At 56.4% G+C, this 17,221-nt stretch overlaps 1 protein-coding gene across 2 annotated transcripts; it reads left to right on the top strand.

Annotated features, from left to right (window-relative positions):
* The first annotated feature begins 8,658 nt into the window (after positions 1–8,658).
* On the top strand, positions 8,659–16,816 carry CIAO3 (cytosolic iron-sulfur assembly component 3). 2 transcript variants are annotated; one of them, XM_033101597.1, is made up of 11 exons: positions 8,659–8,799; positions 9,985–10,080; positions 11,590–11,733; positions 12,060–12,192; positions 12,794–12,928; positions 13,250–13,368; positions 13,552–13,681; positions 14,364–14,436; positions 14,907–15,044; positions 15,526–15,683; positions 15,834–16,816. In XM_033101597.1, the coding sequence occupies exons 1-11, from the start codon at positions 8,734–8,736 to the stop codon at positions 16,070–16,072; spliced, it is 1,431 nt and encodes a 476-aa protein (XP_032957488.1). In that variant the 5' UTR covers positions 8,659–8,733; the 3' UTR covers positions 16,073–16,816. The 2 variants fall into 2 exon arrangements, with proteins under 2 accessions (XP_032957488.1, XP_032957489.1); XM_033101598.1 differs by lacking the exon at positions 8,659–8,799 and adding an exon at positions 8,888–9,063.
* The last annotated feature ends 405 nt before the right edge of the window (positions 16,817–17,221 follow it).

Here is a 17,221-nt window from a genome sequence, read left to right as displayed (position 1 = left end):
CTCTGCAACTAAGATTGAACACGGCACCTTGAGCTGAGCGGTCGCTGAGCTCCTGGATGGCTCAGTTGGTTGGAGCGCGTCCTCTCAACCACAAGGTTGCCGGTTCAACTCCCGCAAGGGATGGTGGGCTGCGCCCCCTGCAACTAGCAACGGCAACTGGACCTGGAGCTGAGCTGCGCCCTCCACAACTAAGATTGAAAGGACAACAACTTGAGTTGGAAAGAAGTCCTGGAAGTACACACTGTTCCCCAATAAAGTTCTGTTCCCGTTCCCCAATAAAATCTAAAAAAAAAAAAATGATTACAATGGTAAATTCTATGTATATTTTACCACCATGAAACATCAATAGCATTTCTTAATGTCAGCAGCAGTAACAAATTTAATAGAAAAGATGTCATTTTTAATATCAATGAAATCCACAGTCTCTAGAAATTGACCTAACTATAATAGTGCAGAATACCTTTATGTGGAACAACCTGGCATGATAAAGTGGTCAGTACTCCTAAAAATTATTCTACAAATTTAATTCAACCCCACTAAAAACTCTAGGAGGATTTTTTTTCCAGGAACCCAACAAATTCATCCAAAAAATAAAGAGGGGCAGCCAGATGGCTCAGTTGGTTAGAGCGTGAGCTCTCAACAACAAGGTTGCCGGTCCAATTCCCACATGGGATGGTGGGCTGTGCCCCCTGCAACTAAAGATTGAAAACGGCGACTGGACTTGGAGCTGAGCTGCGCCCTCCACAACTAGACTGAAGGACAATGACTTGGAGCTGATGGACCCTAGAGAAACACACTGTTCCCCAATATTCCCCAATAAAATCTATTTAAAAAAAAATAAAGAGAATAAACATCTATGATCTAAAAAGCAGCAGCAAGCTCCCAGGTATTAAGACAAAGCCACAGTAATTAAGATAAGAACAAAGGGACAGACCAGAGATATCAAGCAAACGAACACCAGTGTGCATATGGCGACTTCAAACATGAGAAGGATGGTTCCACAAAGCAATGTTGGGGATAAGGGACAGATCTGTGGGACAGACAGTGTTAGAAAATATGACTCATTGTGTCATGAAAAATAAAGCAGACCCCTAGCTGACATTATGTCAGGTTGGATACTAAATTCATTGAAGACGTTTGTGTGATAGAGGAAACTTACACGCAGAAAGACCTTGAGGAATGGAGAGAGATACAAACACAGAAACTACACTGCAAAGTGTGGGTCAATTTGACATCATTAGAATTAAAAGCTCCTATTCAATAGACAAATTGGCAGCTACAGGCAGGTATCAAACAGGGAGAAGAGATTTTTAAGACCTAAAAGTGCCCAGGGCTTGGTGAGAACACAAACAGTAAATCAATAAGAAAAACAGGAAACCGGTAGAAAGGGGACCAAGGAGACGAGTGGAAATTCTCATAAGAAGACTGAATGGCTAGTTCATGAGGACATGGTTCATGACGACAGACTCAACCTTTGCAGTAACCACAGGAATTCAGATTCAAACAAGATTTACAAAATTTAAAAGGTGGATAATAGGTGCTGATGATGGTGTGAAGAGATATATCCAATGACAGATTTTTCTTTTTAATTTTTATTGGGGAATATTGGGGGACAGTGTGTCTTTCCAGGACCCATCAGCTCCATGTCAAGTCGTTGCTTTCAATCTAGTTGTGTGGGAGGGTGCAGCTCACTGGCCCATGTGGGAATCGAACCAGCAACCTTCATATTATGAGCACTGCGCTCTAACCACTGAGCCAACCGTCTGCCCACGATTGGTTCGGCTCCAAACTCAAGCTATTGTTTCTCACTGGCCCATGTGGGAATCAAACTGGCAACCTTGGTGTTATGACCACTGTGCTCTAACCACTGAGCCAACCGGCCGCCCTAGTTTTTTTTTGTTTTTTGTTTTTTTTTTTTTTTTTATAATAAGCAAGAGTAAGTGATGATCAATAAAGAAATGGTGAAAATTCGGACAGTTGCCCTGGTTCCCACCTCCCATCCGGGCAACTTGGCAACCTAGAGGTGAGTTTCCGTCTGATCACGGTTTGGCATTTTGCAAGATGCACTCAGGCACACAGCTGGCTTCTTGCTCATCTCTCATCCCTCACACAGGACCCCTATTTGACCTTGCTCACTGTCAGGCTCCCTGCGGGATTCAAGTACCTGCCCCGAAGCTATTGTTGGCCACTTTACTCTGAATGAACAAAACAACTTTGGGTTTGTTTATTCTACACAATTTTTTTAAACATTTTTTATTTTCACATGGCTAAACCTGTTCCTCATCGGGATATTTCCAGTCACGTCTAAGAAGTTAAATAAATAGTCACTTCTGGCTTTGCTGGTTGGATTGCTGGTGTGGACACATAATGCAATATTCTCCGTGAGGCCTAGTGCAGCCAGCCAGCTCCCCTGGCAGGACTGTGTTCCCAGATGGCAGGAGCTGTGCCCCGAGCTCAATAGATTGGTTCCTGCTCTGATTTCTGAAAAAAAATCTGTCCCCCCAATGTGGGCAAAATAGAAAAGGAGACCAGAGTCCACAGGCCTGGAGCCTGGCACAGACCTGTCATTGGGTCTCATGACAGGTCTCTGTTCCAGATTGCCTCTTCCAGGAAGCCTTCCTTGGTTGGCCCAGTCTTACCAACTCTGGGAAGTTAGCCCCTCTCCCCTCCTTCCAGAAGGGTGCACCATCATCCTGGAGGCTGTGTTCCATTGATGGTGCCAGATTCCATGTCACCTTGGCCACCACTGACCTCAGGGGCGGGTTCTGAGGGCTGCTGACCCTCTTCCTGGCCTCTGTGACCCCTGCCCTGTTCACAACTGCTCCCAGCTGGAAACCATGTGCATACCCCTTACCCCCCAACAAGTGTGGGGCTATGCGCAGAGCTGGGACTGCTTCATCCAAGGGTGGGAGACCCAGGCCAGGTCCCAGGGTCGGGGTTGTGGGCTAGGACCCAGGGTGGACACAGGCCGGGCAGAAGCAGCCCTCCAGCCTGAGTGCCCACCTGCCTATTGCTGCTGCTGCCCAAGACCTGGGCTGTGAGGCCCATTGGAGCCTGTGAGTGTCCCCGCGGAACCCCTGATGCTGGGGTGGCCCCTGGGCTCCTGAACCCTCACCCGACCACCCCCTCAACATGGCTGTCCTGGATGTGGCCTTCCGTACCTTCTCAGAGGAGCCGAGGAAGCTCATGCACAGCTGGATCCGGGGCCCCGGACCCCCCCCCCCCCGCAACATGGCGTGGCAGTGTCAGGCAATGGGCACGCCCCCAACCCAGCTGGCTGCACAGGCTGTGCTTCCAGATGTGCTAGCCCAGGAGGGGCTGCCCCACCCCGATGCTCCCCAATGCCCTGGCCTGTCTCCGATGGTGCGTGAGTGGCTGGCCTGATTCTGGGGTGAGCAGGGAGGGTTGCCATTTGCCCAGCTGAGCCCTGTTCCACAGGCCCAGCTGCCCAGAGCTACCCCAGCGGCCTCCTCCTGGACCTCTCCCCACGCCCTGGGCCTGGCTCCCCAGGCAGCACAACCAGGACATCTTGCTCTAGTTCTGTGCTCGCCTGCGGCCCTTCCTGCTGGCTGTGGAAAGCGCCATCCTGGCCTGGATCCCAGCAGATATCTGTGACACCTTCTCGCAGACGTAGGAGTCGGTAGGGTTGTGGGGGGCGGCTCTGGTCCTAGGCCGGGGGGTGCTTGTGTGATGATCCCACCCACCTGTCCTGACCCCAGAATGAGGGGCTGCAGAAACGTCCTGACCTACAAGGCATGTGGGGGTGAGGGCAGGTGGGCAGGGCCACCCTAACCCTGACCCCTCCATCCCACCACCGTCGCTGGGAGCAGCGGATGGGCAGGGCGCAGGGGTAGTCCTACTTAGGATAAGAAGTCAGGCTTGGACCCAGAAGGCCCTGCCCCAGGGCCCAGGTTTGGGGGCTGCTTCCCCCGACAGGTGTGAACCACATGTGGGCGGAGAAGGCCCCCTGAGATCCTCACACTCACACACGTCCACCTGAGCAGGGGCACAAACTCCCCACTGTGGCTGGATGCGGGCCTGGGACACAGCGTCTTCGCCAACCACTGGTGCTTGGGCCCGACCAGCCTCATGCCTGCTCTCCCACGAAAGCAGAGCAGGCAGCCCGGATGCCCAGTGACAGAGGGTGGAACTGCTGTGCCCCCATGCCCTCCTGGCTCTCTCCCTCCCGCACACGGTCAGACCAAGGAGGGGGCTTCTCCTCTCCACCTGCCCGTTGGTGCTGCTTGGTCCACTGTCCCCACAGATTTGTGGCCTCTGGCTCCCCTGCTTGAGCCTCCAGGGGCCGGGGCAGGGCCAACCTTGCATGCCTGTGGCCAGGTGTGCAGTGTACCTGTCCTTCCAAGGATCTCAGGTGTTCTACTGCATAGCGAGGCCCGCTCCATGACCAGCTCTTTCTGCTGCTTCCTGCAGCCCCACCGGGACTGGAGCAGCGGGAGGACCCCTGAAGGGTCCCCAGAGCCCTTTCTGACCCTCCTCCTCTCCCAGACCCTGGCCTGGTGCCTTTGGAGCAGTAGTCACAGCAGACCTCCTCATTAGCGGCTAATTGTGCCCTGGGCCCGGCCTCCCGCGACTGCTGCCGCATCACACCTGTTGACAAGATGTGGCGGCCCCCGTGGGAAGGTGCCGCGTGTTGATTACCGCACTAATGATGTGCTCATTGCCCTCAGTAATTCCCTTCAACACATAAAACACCAACCCAGGGATGCAAGTCTTGCTTCGCAAATCCCAGGATGCCCCGTGGGGCTCGGGGCCAAATAGCCACCAGTGACTGTTTTCCTACAAAAGACTGCTTTCTCTCTCAAATTGTGAGGAGCAGGCACCAGGACGCACACCGTGGGGGCCCTTTCTCACCCCTCCCCCTGCACCCCAGCACTCAGCGCCTGGAGAACCCTCGAGAGGTGGGGAAGGGTCTTTAGGGACAGGCTTGGAGACTGTCTACCCAGACAGGGATCAGGACTGGCAGGGATCAGGACTGATCTATCCAGAAACTTCTGAGCATGAAGACCCCCACAGGGTAAGGAGAAGCCTAGTTGGCTAGCCACACGAACAAACTAAATAATCCCTGGTTTACAAACAGCATGGGGGCGGGGTTGGAAGGCCAGAGCCACTGGTTGGATAAGAGGCCGGTCCTGTACGCAGATGGTTGCCTGAGCCAGGCCACTGGGAAATCCATCCTTTGTTACGTGACCAGGCAGGGGCTTGTGGATCTAGCCCCCACCCCACTCCTCTCATCCGGCAGTTCCTGGGCCCCCAAACTTAATATGTGCAGCTCTCAGGAGGTGATCCCACAGTGCTGGGGGCAGCAGCAGGAAGCCCCCTCCCCCATGGTCGCTGGCCGCCCCTCCCCACCCTGCCATGCCTCATGGGGTTGTCTTGGTGGGTCTTGGTTGTCTTGGGTTGTCTTGGTGGGTCAGAACCAGGGAGGCATGTCCCTCCTCCTACAGCTCAGCCATGAGGAGCTGGGAGGAGCGAACCCCACTTCTGTCCAATTTCTCTGGGGGCCTTAACCCTCAATGCATTGGAGAATTCAACAACCATTTTGAAATCACATGTTTAGGAAACATTTCAGTTACTTTGGAAAAGACAAAATACCTTTTACTTGTCCCCACCCTGGGTTGTTTTAGTCCCACTGCACACAGGCTGACTGCCCTGCACAGACACCCGCTGGCCCAGGCCTGGCTCTGCAGCACAGCCCATGAGGATCTCAGCCTGGGCGTGTCCCAAGCTGTGTCCCTTCCACCCCACCTGTCCCCCGAGGGCGGGCCCATCCCATGTGGTAGGTGGGCTACGACCTGATGAGACAAATCCCATTATGCACTGGTCCTCTGACCCCTGAGGGTCCCACAGAAACCTGGACATGTGGCTGTGGTGGGCTAAATGGTGGCATCCCCTAACCTGCAATGATATGTTCAACCAGAACCTGTGAATGGAAACTTATTTGGAAAAATAATTTTTGCAGATACAATTAAGGATCTCTAGATGAGATCATCCTGGATTACAAAGTGGGCCCTACATCCAATGATAAGTGCCCTTAGAAGAGAAGAGACAGGAGAAGACACACAGGAGTCATGTGACCATGGAGGCAGAGGCTGGAGGGATGCTGCCCCAAGCCTAGGACCACCTGGAGCCCCCCAGACTGGACACGGCAGAAGGATCCTCCCCTGGAGCCGTTGGAGGGGATACAAGTCTGCCTCCACCTTGATTTCAGACTAAGAGCCTCCAGAACTGAGAGAATAAATTTCTGTTGTTTTAAACCCGCATGCAGTCAGTGGTCCTTTGTTACAGCAGCTGCAAGACATTAACGCAGGGCCAATCCTTCAGAGGCTGAAACTGACACCCACCCACGGGAGGAGACAGGCAACCCTCCACACTCGGTGGAAACCACGCCTGCTCCCCCCCAATGATCAGGTGATCGGCTTTGGGCAAAGGGGATCCTGGGGGCACATCTAGAGCAGAGGCTAAGTTTTGTACCTATTCCAGCTCAGGGAAAGGAGTGCATACACACAGTCACAGTGTCACAGCAGCTGCACAGGCCAGCCAGCCGGGCCACAGGAGCCATGGCCCCTCCACATGTCCTCAGATGACCCTCGAGTTGTCCCCACACACATACATGTGCAAACTCTGGCATTGCACATGGGACGCGCACGGTAAATACTTGCTAATGATGATGATGAAATAATTTGCAAAATGTGAGAGCAGACACACCGGAGGTGAGGCATCATGTTGGCACTAGAGCCCCAGGGTCTCTAGGGACACAGTCACCCAGGCACTCCTACAGGGACCACAGGACCAATGGTTCAAACCTGGGCAGACCTGGATGTACTTACTGCCTGGCCTCTCCTTGGGGCAGCCAGGTTGAGCGGCAGCCTCTAGCCCCCTCGTTTCATAAATAGTTTTACTGAGATATCAGTTCACATATCATGCAAATTTCCCATTTAAAGATTGAAACCTGGGCTGGCCCGGTGGCTCAGGTGGTTGGAACGCGGTGTTCCTAAGCCGCGGTCACAGGTTCGATTCTCACAGGGGCCAGTGAGCTGCGCCCTCTACAGCTAAGATTGTGAACAACAGCTCTCCCTGGAGCTGGGCTGCTGAGAGCAGCTGGAGGTTGGGGTGAGCTGCCGCCAGCTGCTGAGTGCTGCCGTGGGCTGCCGTGTGCCGCTGTGAGTGGACGGCAGCCAGCGTGAGTGGCCAGCAGCCGGCAAGAGCTGCCGTGAGCTGCTGTGAGCAGCCGACCATCTCAGCCGGGGGGAGTGCAAGGCAAGTCTCCTAATACAGCATGGGCCAGGGAGCTGTGTCCTGCACAACTAGACTGAGATACAACAGCTTGAACCGGAGTGGGGGCAGGGGCGGTGGAAGAAAGAAGGGGCAAAGATTGAAACCTGTCCTGCATATCTATATGTCAAACACCCTCCTTCCAGTATTTGGAGAACCCGCCCCCATCCCCCCAAATGGGGACCATCCTTTGACCCCCAGCCTCAGCCAAAGCCCCCTCCACTATAAATTCTCTCCTTCACCCCAACCTAACCGACCCTTATCCTGCCTCCAATCCCAACAGCACTTGTTACTCTCACAAATTTTTAGCAAACCTACTCTGAGGCATTTCAGTGAAACGGTTTATCTTGTGCTCGTCTAGTTATAATTGGTGGGACTGTTTAGATTTCAGGCATCACATCTCAGACCTCGGTCTGGCATGGCCAGGACGGGGCACAGGTGCGGCCGGGAAGCCTACCTGGGACAGCTGCTGGGAAAGAAGATCCTGTCCTTGGAGCCAACAGGTGTAGCTTCAGGGGCTTGAGTAGGTCGCACCAGCAGGTGGTCTTAGGTCCCTGGACCATGCAGTAAACCCTCACGCAGGTGTGGGAGTCCATGTCTGGGAACCCCACGAAGAGCAGGCTCCCTCCCGGCTGGGCTGTGCTCTCGGGAACGTCGGATTACTGCATAGACTCTGGGGCTGAGCCTTTCGGGGCACCTACAGAGCTAGGCCCAGGGACGGGCCAGACTCGACCCCTGGAGTTTTCCGAAAAGCCCCAACAAAAAGTGATAATTTAAAGGATATCTGGACTTGACACGTTTTATAAATGGCTCAAGAATCGAACCCGACAGTAGCAGTCCTGTTTCAGGTTTTAAAATCTTACAGGAAAACGGAGTTTTCTGAGGCTGGTCTCCCAAATAAAAGAGGGTGTGGTGGGCCGTGAGAGGAGCTCCGTGGGCTCCCTCCCGGAACCCAAGGCTCTGCACTGAGCCCGGGGCTTGTGAGCACCGCTCCCTAGCTCTGTCTCTTTCATTTTCTTCACTCTGCAACAGAAACTGTTGCCTTTGTGTGCCAGGCGCTATTCTGGGGTCTGGGGCTGCGTCTGGAACCGAGTAAAGCAAGGCTGCTGCTTCTGCAAGCTCCCGGGGCGGGGACCCCAGGGCCACACCTGGCCGACAGGTGAGCACTGGGTTAGTGAGAGCGATGTCACTCGTGTCCACGCGGCCCCTGAGCCCGCACCCGGGAGACCAAGAAGATACAGAGCGGGAGGCCGGTCCGCTCCTGCGCGGGACGGGGCCCGCCAGCAGGGGGCGCGCGCCCTCCAGACACTCGCTCGCAGGGCCCGACACGCATGCGCCGCGTGGGGTGGGGGGCGCTTTCCGGCAGCGTGGCGGAACAACCCATCATTTCGCGACGTTTGGTGATTCCTGAGCACAGCATCCGGCGGCAGTGTGGCCGCCATGGCGTCGCTCTTCAGCGGCGCGCTGCAGCTGACGGACCTAGATGACTTCATCGGGCCGTCTCAGGTGGGCTAGCTCGGGTGGGCGGTGGCCTTGCGCGGTGGGGGGGGGGGGAATCTCCTTCCGTCTCAGTTTCTCTCCCTGAGAAATGGGATCGGAACCCAGGGACCCCGGCCTGCGCCCCCGGGGTCCCTGGCGCTCTAGACATCTCTCCACCGACGAGGAAACTGAAGCCAGGGAGGGCGGTGCGTGCCCCCACCGGGTGACTATGCCCAAGGTCAAGTCCAAGGGTGTGGGCCCGGGGGCTCTCCTCCCACGCAGCCCAATGAGGCAAGTAGGAGCTGGTTATCACGTTAGGGGAGTGCCGTGTATCCCTTCACAGATGGGTACACGGAAGCCGGAGGGTGCCAGGCAGGTGGCCCCAGAGTCACCCAGCCGGGGGGAGGTGGGCTCAGGATTGGGGCCAGGAAGTTACTGCCAAACTCCCACGAGCCACAGTTTCTTCTTTGTAAACAGGTGGGATATCCCACCCCCGTTAGGAGAGCAAGGGAGCTGGACCGCTAGAATCTCACGTGTGACTGCCCAGTAAATGTCAGGGTGTGTGGTCGTCATCGGAGGGCACTCTGGGAAGGGGACAGAGCTTGCCCCTAAAGGGGACAGGTCAGCCACACTTGAAAGTCGGTGTTGCCTGCCTATCAGTTGCCACCAGCTGTGCAGGCCCAGAGCTGGGAGAGCCATGGCTGAGTCCCCGGAGGGCGGGGCACCCCCACGCAGGGGTGAGCTCAGACAGACCTCCAGCCCCGCCTTTCTCCAAATGAGCATGTTTGGGAAGGCCGTGGCCAATAAGGTCCTCCTAGTGGTGATGAGGCAGAGGGCAAGAACTCAGGGAGGAAGGGAGAGGAATGAACTTTTTTCTGGGACACTGGGCAGGAAGGTGACCTCCGAGCAATGCGTGCCTGCCCACCCCTTGGCTCGCTGTCAGTGGCCAATGTAACACTGGCCACTGGCTCTCCCAGGGTGGCCACATTCCTAGTTTACTCTGACAAGGATAAAGGTCAGAGTTGGCCCTGTCTGTTGAGAGGCCAGCATGTGGGCCCGGTTAGCACCACCTTCATCTGACTGTGACCTGCAGGCGTGACCCTCAGTGCCAGCAGGGTGTTCAAACGTGTGCCTGGTGCGTCAGCAGGCCGCCCCTCTTCTTCAGGAGCCTCTGTCCACTCAGGCCAGGTCGGGGGTCTCTTCCTGGTACAGGAATGCATCAAGCCCATGAAGGTGGAAAAGACGCTGGGAAGCGGAGTGGCCAAGATCCACATTGAAGATGACGGGAGTTATTTCCAAGTCAGTCAGGTAGGTTCAAGCTCGGATGATCTGAAACACGTTCCACCGCTCCACCCAATCATGAGTGCAGTGACCATGAGACCTCCCACAGCTCACCAGTCCCTTTTCACAGGTCCAATTCTCTGACAGTCAGGGAGCCCGAGAGAGCAGGGATGGCCTTGGGGGCCGGGGCAGACACAGGCTCTTTTTGCAGAGATGGTGGTTCCCATCTTCCTCTCCCTCCCCCTGTCTCTCTGTCTCTCTGTGTGTTCTAATTACGTAAGATTTTCCAGTGCAGACCCCTTGTTCTTCTTAGTGAACAGATACTTCTTGTATAATTAAGCAATGGTAAGTTCCTGATCCAACGGTATTAAAATCCACTCTGCCCATCTGCCGTTTGGACTCTCAAGAATGTCTGTGCCAGCCCATGGACCGCAGGCACTGGGTGCATCCGGCCCAGGAACTTCTTCCAAGCAGGAAGAGGAGCCCCAGGGAGACTCCTGGTGGGGTGGACAGCGAATAATGATTTATAGGGAGAAAGCCGACTATTCACTTGGTGCAGGAGGGGGAGCCAGCAGCACATCAGGGCTCCCGCCTGAGCCTGGCGCAGCATGGGGACCAGGTGCTTTTAAAGGAAAGGACATCTCAGGAGGGGTCCCACAAATGAAGGGACCCATCGAGGTTGGGATGCCAGGGTACTCCACTGTCCAGAGCAGCAGTGCTTGATTTGGAGGGAAGTTGGGAAGCTCATCAGACTATTGTTTGATACAGCATTGCATGCCGGGCCTTTAGGCCAATCGGACTCTAAAAGTCCACCTGGAGCTCAGATGGTGGCTTTGGTGCAAAGCGCAGGCCTAGTGAGGTTAGCTGGAAGGGAGTTCTCGTCTCCTCGGCCCTCTGGTTGTATTCTCAGCCCCTGCAGCTCCGCTGGCCTGGGCTTAGACCATTCCTGCGTTTGCAGAGGCAGTGAAGGGGCTCGGCTAGAAGCATCTGCATCTAAGAAGAGTCGCTGAGTGTCAGCCTGGAGGCTCGACTTGTACACCAAGTTCTGTGTCTGTTTGGCATGTTGCTGCTTATTGCATCTCTCCCAAGTCCCGTGGGTGCTGGAGCTAAGCGGACAGTCTCCACCATCTCCTCCCTCTGTCCTCACCTGTCTCTCTCCTTCTTCCTTCATTCTCGCCCTTGCCTTTCTCTTCCTCCTCCTTTTAGAGCCTGGCCTTTGGAATTTTCCTGTCCTCACAGCCCCACGATTGTGACCCCTCCGGGACCTCTGTGGAGAGTCACAAGCCTCCAGCCGAGTTTGTACCCAAGTTAGAACTTGATGGTGCTATTTAAATGCAGAACACGTACAAGTATTTCTATAGTATTTCTATAATAAATAACTTAAACCCTTAGTGGCCCATAAAGCCAGCCAGCTACCGTGTTGGTTGTTGGTGTTGTGAGCGAGAGAATCAAAGTGTCCTGTAGGTTCCGTTATCCTGAGCGTTCTGTGTCCTCGTGCAGAGGGGCCCTTTTCTTACCGGGTTCTCGTGCTTCTAGGACGGAGGGACACGGAAGCTAGAGAAGGCCAAGATCTCACTGGATGACTGCCTGGCGTGCAGTGGCTGTGTCACCTCAGCCGAGACTGTGCTCATCACTCAGCAGAGCCACGAGGAGCTACGGAAGGTTCTAGATGCCAATAAGGTAAGTGGTGGGTGGTCTCTGAGACTGCTGTAATCCAACAGGAGCCCCAGCGTCCTTCGTTCGTTCATGCTATCAAGGGCAGCTCCTCTCCCGGCGACTTTTGCCCTGTGTCTCTAGGGACCCCCACATTTTTAAGTCTTGTCAGTGGCATCTCGGAGATTCACTTGTCCATATTTCGACAATGAAGTGTTGGGCCCTAAGCTTTGGGTTCTCTGTCTATAACAGTGACACCCACCTGACGGAGCGAGGGCTGCTCCCGCCAGCTCTGGCCCACCGGGGGTCTCTATAAAATGTGCCACGTGAGCGGTGTGGCCCTTGTTTTGCAGACACTGGCGCCTGGTCAGCAGAGGCTGATTGTCATTTCGGTCTCACCTCAATCCAGAGCATCGCTGGCTGTGAAATTTCAGCTGAATCCTACAGATACTGCCAGGAAGTTAACTGCATTCTTTAAAAAACTAGGTAGGCGGGGAACCTTGGGTGCGCGTGATCGCTTGCAACAGAGGGGCGTTGGTGGCGGGGCAGGGGCTCTTCACGCCTCCAAGTCACTAAACTTAAACACATCCGGAACTCTATTCTGAGTTTGACTTCAGCTTGAAGTTTTTGCTTCAGGATTGAGAGCAATGCCTTTTAAGAGCAAACCATCTGAGTCCTGACGTTGCACTCCGCCGGGTCTATAATTCACCCACTCTTTGTGTTGTTTTTGAATGACTGTTATCAAGACACATTTCCCAGGTCTGTGCTGGGTCCTGGCTCAGAGCAAATGGCCACATGCTGTGTGCCGGGAGCGGTGCTGGGAGGATGTGGGGTGAGCCCGGTGCAGGCCGATGTCCTGGGCACCATGGGAGCTGCTGGATGCAGACAAAAGAAGCTGGTGGTCACATGCAAGCTTCCCAGGTGGCAACATAGGCCATCCACAGCCCCAGCGCGTCCTGTGACACCAGAACTGCACGCTTCCTGTGGCCACTGTGGAAGGCAGAGCCCCTGTTCTTGGGAGCCTGGTTGGCATCGCCTTCCACTTCGACCGTGGTCTGTGGGGCTCAGAGACGTGCTCGCCTTGCAGGGGCGCACTATGTGTTCGATACCGCCTTCTCGAGGAACTTCAGTCTCCTGGAGAGCCAGCGAGAGTTCGTGCGGCGATTCCGGGCACAGGCCGACTCCAAACAGGCCTTGCCCGTGCTGACTTCCGCCTGCCCAGGTGTGCTCACACTGCAGACACGAGATCAGCTCGACGTGGGTAGTGTGAATGGGTGGGGGGTTGCTGAGCGCTCAGCTTGAACAGGCTAGAGACGCCAGCCCAGAGTGGCCTCTGGCCGCAGGAGCTGCCCTGAGATTCACCTGTAGTCACTTCAGTTCCCCAAGACAGGAATCACGTGGATGCTAGAAACATGCGATGGTGACATCCTTTAATGGGATGACACTCCTTGTATAAGTGGGTCCACCCCCAGAATGTCATGTCGCTGCCAAGCTGGTGAGAGGCGGCTTGCGAGCCTCCTCTTTTGTTCTGTGTCGGCCGCAGGCTGGATCTGCTATGCCGAGAAGACCCACGGGAACATCATCATCCCCTACGTCAGCACAGCCCGGTCCCCACAGCAGGTCATGGGCTCCCTGGTCAAGGACTTCTTTGCCCGGCAGCAGGTAACGGGGACCGTCCAGCCGTGAATGATTCCGTGTCCCTGTCTTGAAAGAGGACCCAAGGCCTGCAGGGCGTGGTCGTGCCCTGGCCATCGCGCCTGCGATCTCACCCCACCTCCCCCTAACAGGACCCTTTTACTGCTGGGGTGCGGCAGTGACTCCATATGTCCATGTCTCTCCGTGCAGTGTGTGACCCCTGACAAGATCTACCACGTGACAGTGATGCCCTGCTACGATAAAAAGCTGGAAGCGTCCAGACCCGACTTTTACAGCCAGGAGCACCAGACACGCGACGTGGATTGTGTTGTCACGACAGGTTTGGGTCCTGCCACCCTGAGCCCCCAACCTCCTGGTGTGGTCCTCAAGCCCAGGGCATAGGCTGGCATCACCCAGGTCCTGCCCACAAGCTCTGCTGGAGCTGCCATCCCTTGTGCAGGGAGCCCCAGGGCCTGGCAGGAGGCAGGGACCCTCCCTCAGAGCCAGGTCAGCATGTGCAGCTGTCCCACCGTCTCAGGGACCTGTAGCAGACGAGTCCCCCAGTGTTTGCTCTAAAACAGTCTGCACAAGAAGGCTGGAGAGTCTTGTCCGCCACTCTGGCTCACGTGGGTCACCCCATTTCTGAGTTGAGCAGCCTCACAGAGTCTCCAAATGCTTAAAAGACAGAAAAATGAATGCCTGGGCACCTGGACAGTCAGGGGAAGGTCTCCCTGCACAAACACGTGCCCAGATGTGACAGGCGCACTGCTGGGGAAGCGCCCAGGGGCTGGCATGTGCGAGCCCTGCCGCCTCACTGGGAGGGTGGGTGCCATCCTGAGGGTCTTCAGAAATGGAGTCCCCGCCCTCACCCCTGTGGCCGGGTTCACCCTCCACCCACAAGCCGGGGGGTGGACACCCAGGCCCCGCGTGCCAAATTACAGGTTGCTAGGGAAACCGATGACAGGTGTTCTTTGACGTTCTGTGTTTTTACTGATAAGCTCTGTGCTGTGGTTCCATCGTAGGAGAAGTCTTAAAATTGCTGGAAGAAGAAGGGGTCTCGCTATCGGAACTGGAGCCAGCCCCCCTAGATAGTCTGTAAGTCGCTACCTGCCCTCGTAGAAGGGACAGACATACATCCAGTGTCGGAGCGCTGTCCACATTAGGGGTTGCAGGTGCCCTGGGAGGCAGCAGGACAGTGGCAGCGGGCAGTGTCCCTTCCTCCCTCTTCCCACCATGGCTTCCTTCCAATTGCTTCTGTGCCTGGCCCGATGTCTGTCTCGGAGTCCACAGAGGTGGTCCAGTTCACGAGGTGGCCAGTGGACAGTTCACTGGTGGTCATCAGAGCTGACCCTAACTTGACACAGGTCTGAGCTCCCAGAACAGGTGTCTCGACGGAGGGGACAGTCCTCCCCCCACGCCCCGAGAGACCTCCTGACACCAACAAAGCCCCCAGGAGTCCACGACTTGTTCCCACTAAGAAAGCAAACCCCCTAACCTAGAGAGATGGAAGTCACCCAGAAGCCTGGGCAGACAGCAGCCCTCTGAGGCCTTGCCCTCCTCCCCAGGTGCAGCAGCGTGTCTGCCCAGGAGCCCATCAGCCATCGAGGTGGGGGTTCAGGGGGCTACCTGGAGCACGTGTTCCGGCATGCAGCCCGGGAGCTCTTTGGAATCCACGTGGATGAGATCACCTACAAACCTCTGAGGTCAGTGACAAGGGCTGCAGTTGGGGCCGTCTTGGCCCTGGGTCCCCTCGCTGAGGTGGGCTCCATGGAAGACAGTGAGCTGGGTTTGGCACAGACCCTGCGGCATATGGCAGGAGCTGGCCCTCGCCTCCAGCTCACGTAAATGGGCCACAGTTCTCTGGGCCTTGGTCTCCCCATTGTAGGGGTCAGTATCCTCTGCCGGGATGGCATGTCCAGCACAGGATGTGTCCTGACGGGACATTCCATCCCACAGAGGGAGGGTGGTGCTTTGTATCTGATCTCATCACACCGCACGGCCATCCTGGGAAGTGTGTTCCCATTCTACAGATCAGGAAACCGAGGCTGGGGGTGGGGTCACCTGGCGACTCGTGGAGTAAGCTTTCTGCCGTCCCCCTCCGTCACTGTCCCCCACCGGGAGCAGGTGAGGTTGGCATCCGCATCTGTGGGAATGGGAACGAGTGCGGTCTCCTCCCGCCTGCAGGAACAAGGATTTCCAGGAGGTGATGCTGGAGAGGGAGGGCCGAGTCCTGCTGCACTTTGCCGCGGCTTACGGTTTCCGCAACATCCAGAACCTGGTGCAGAAGCTCAAGCGAGGGCGCTGCCCGTACCATTACGTGGAGGTCATGGCCTGCCCCGCAGGTAGCTGAGCAGGCCCACTGCAGGCGGCACGGGGCCCTTCTGGGACCAGTGCTACAGGACAGGAGGGGCGGAAGCGGGGCCTTTACCCCTGGCGTGTGAACACGCCCCCGTGACCGTGCCTTCGCCCTTGTCCATCCTCCTGTGCCCCAGGTTGCCTGAACGGGGGAGGCCAGCTCAAGGCCCCTGACGCACCCGACAAGCAGCTTCTCCAGCACGTGGAGAGGCTGTACAGCATGGTCAGGACAGAGGCTCCAGAGGACGTGCCTGGCGTCCAGGAGCTGTACGGGCAGTGGCTGCACGGCGAGGGCTCCACGCAGGCCGACCGCTTACTGCACACGAGCTACCACGCAGTAGAGAAAGCCAGTTCCGGCCTCAGCATCAGGTGGTAGGAGAGCCCACGGCAGCCAGGGGAGGCTGTGCCGGGTCTCCAGGAAGGAAGTCACCCCGAAATGCTGGGTGAGGAACCCGCATAGAGCTGGGACTCGGGACCCACAGCCAGTCAAGGTGAACTCCAGCCTGCACTTCAGCTGGACTCGCCAGCACAGGAGGCCAGAGGTTCCACAGGGTTCTAGAACCTCCCACACACCCATGTCCGTGGGCAGTGCCCTGGCTCCTCCTGGTTGTGGTGGCCCAAGCGGGTGAGGCTGTTAGCCAGTCTCACGAGGAGCTTAAGGCAGAGCAAAAGTGGGGTTCCTCTCCCCCATTTCTAGAGTTACCCCGGAAGCTGCGATAGGCCAGACCTGCTGGGCTGGTCAAGCTTACAGCGCAACATGGGGAACCGAATTGCATTTGGCAGCAGAGGAAAGGGGCCCCCAGCCCACGACACCCCATGCTGGGGAAGTGGTGTCACTCCACCTGGAACTGGGTTTTCATTTTCACAAAGCTGAGGCCTCCAGGGCCCAAGAACCTGTGTTCTCCGGGCCAAGTTCCACGTGGGAAGAAGGCTCTGTTGGTGCCAGGCCTCAGTTATCTCTCCAGCTGAGTACTGTCTCAAGCGCTGGATGCCCACTTACCGGGGTGGGGGAGGGAGAGAGCACAGACCCGGCACAGACCCGGGTGGCCTGTCAGGCCCCGCCCCACCGAGCTCCACTTCTAATAAAGAGACCTTCTGGAAACAGCATCTCTCTGAGTTTCTGCCAGCATTGCAAAAAGGCCTTTCAAAGCTTTATTCAAAGTTCAAAAGCCCTGTGTACCCCATTAGGCTGTTTCCCACTCAGGTGTCAGAGCTCAAGTGTGCCCCAGAGAGGGGCCCTCATGCCCACTACCAGGAAGTACCAGCGTGCCCATCCTCTAAGACTGGGCAGCCAGTCGGGTGGGGCTGTGGAAGGTTCCAGAGGCAATTCTATGGGCCCAGTCACCCCCAGGGTTGAGGAAGGGGGGAACATGCTGCCTGGCCCCTGGGCAGGTCCCTGAGAGACTCAGTTCAGTTAGGGTGTGCTCAGGAGCCCTCCCCCCCACACTGCAGGGCCAGGAGTGCCCAGGCCTGTGGCTGCAGAGGCTCAGCCCTCCCTCAAAGCACCTCCAGGACCTTCCCTGGA

Source organism: Rhinolophus ferrumequinum (genome assembly GCF_004115265.2).
Source record: "Rhinolophus ferrumequinum isolate MPI-CBG mRhiFer1 chromosome 15 unlocalized genomic scaffold, mRhiFer1_v1.p scaffold_54_arrow_ctg1_1, whole genome shotgun sequence".
In the NCBI taxonomy this organism is placed as follows: Eukaryota; Metazoa; Chordata; class Mammalia; order Chiroptera; family Rhinolophidae; genus Rhinolophus; species Rhinolophus ferrumequinum.
This window is presented reverse-complemented; position numbering and strand designations above follow the sequence as displayed.

Bases quoted from the DNA above. Each gene is read 5' to 3' on its own strand.
- CIAO3 (XM_033101597.1), top strand. From the start codon at position 8,734: ATGGCGTCGCTCTTCAGCGGCGCGCTGCAGCTGACGGACCTAGATGAC. The intron at 8,800-9,984 runs GTGGGCTAGCTC...TTCCTGGTACAG, and splicing joins ACTTCATCGGGCCGTCTCAG to GAATGCATCAAGCCCATGAA. The intron at 13,682-14,363 runs GTTTGGGTCCTG...GTTCCATCGTAG, and splicing joins GGATTGTGTTGTCACGACAG to GAGAAGTCTTAAAATTGCTG.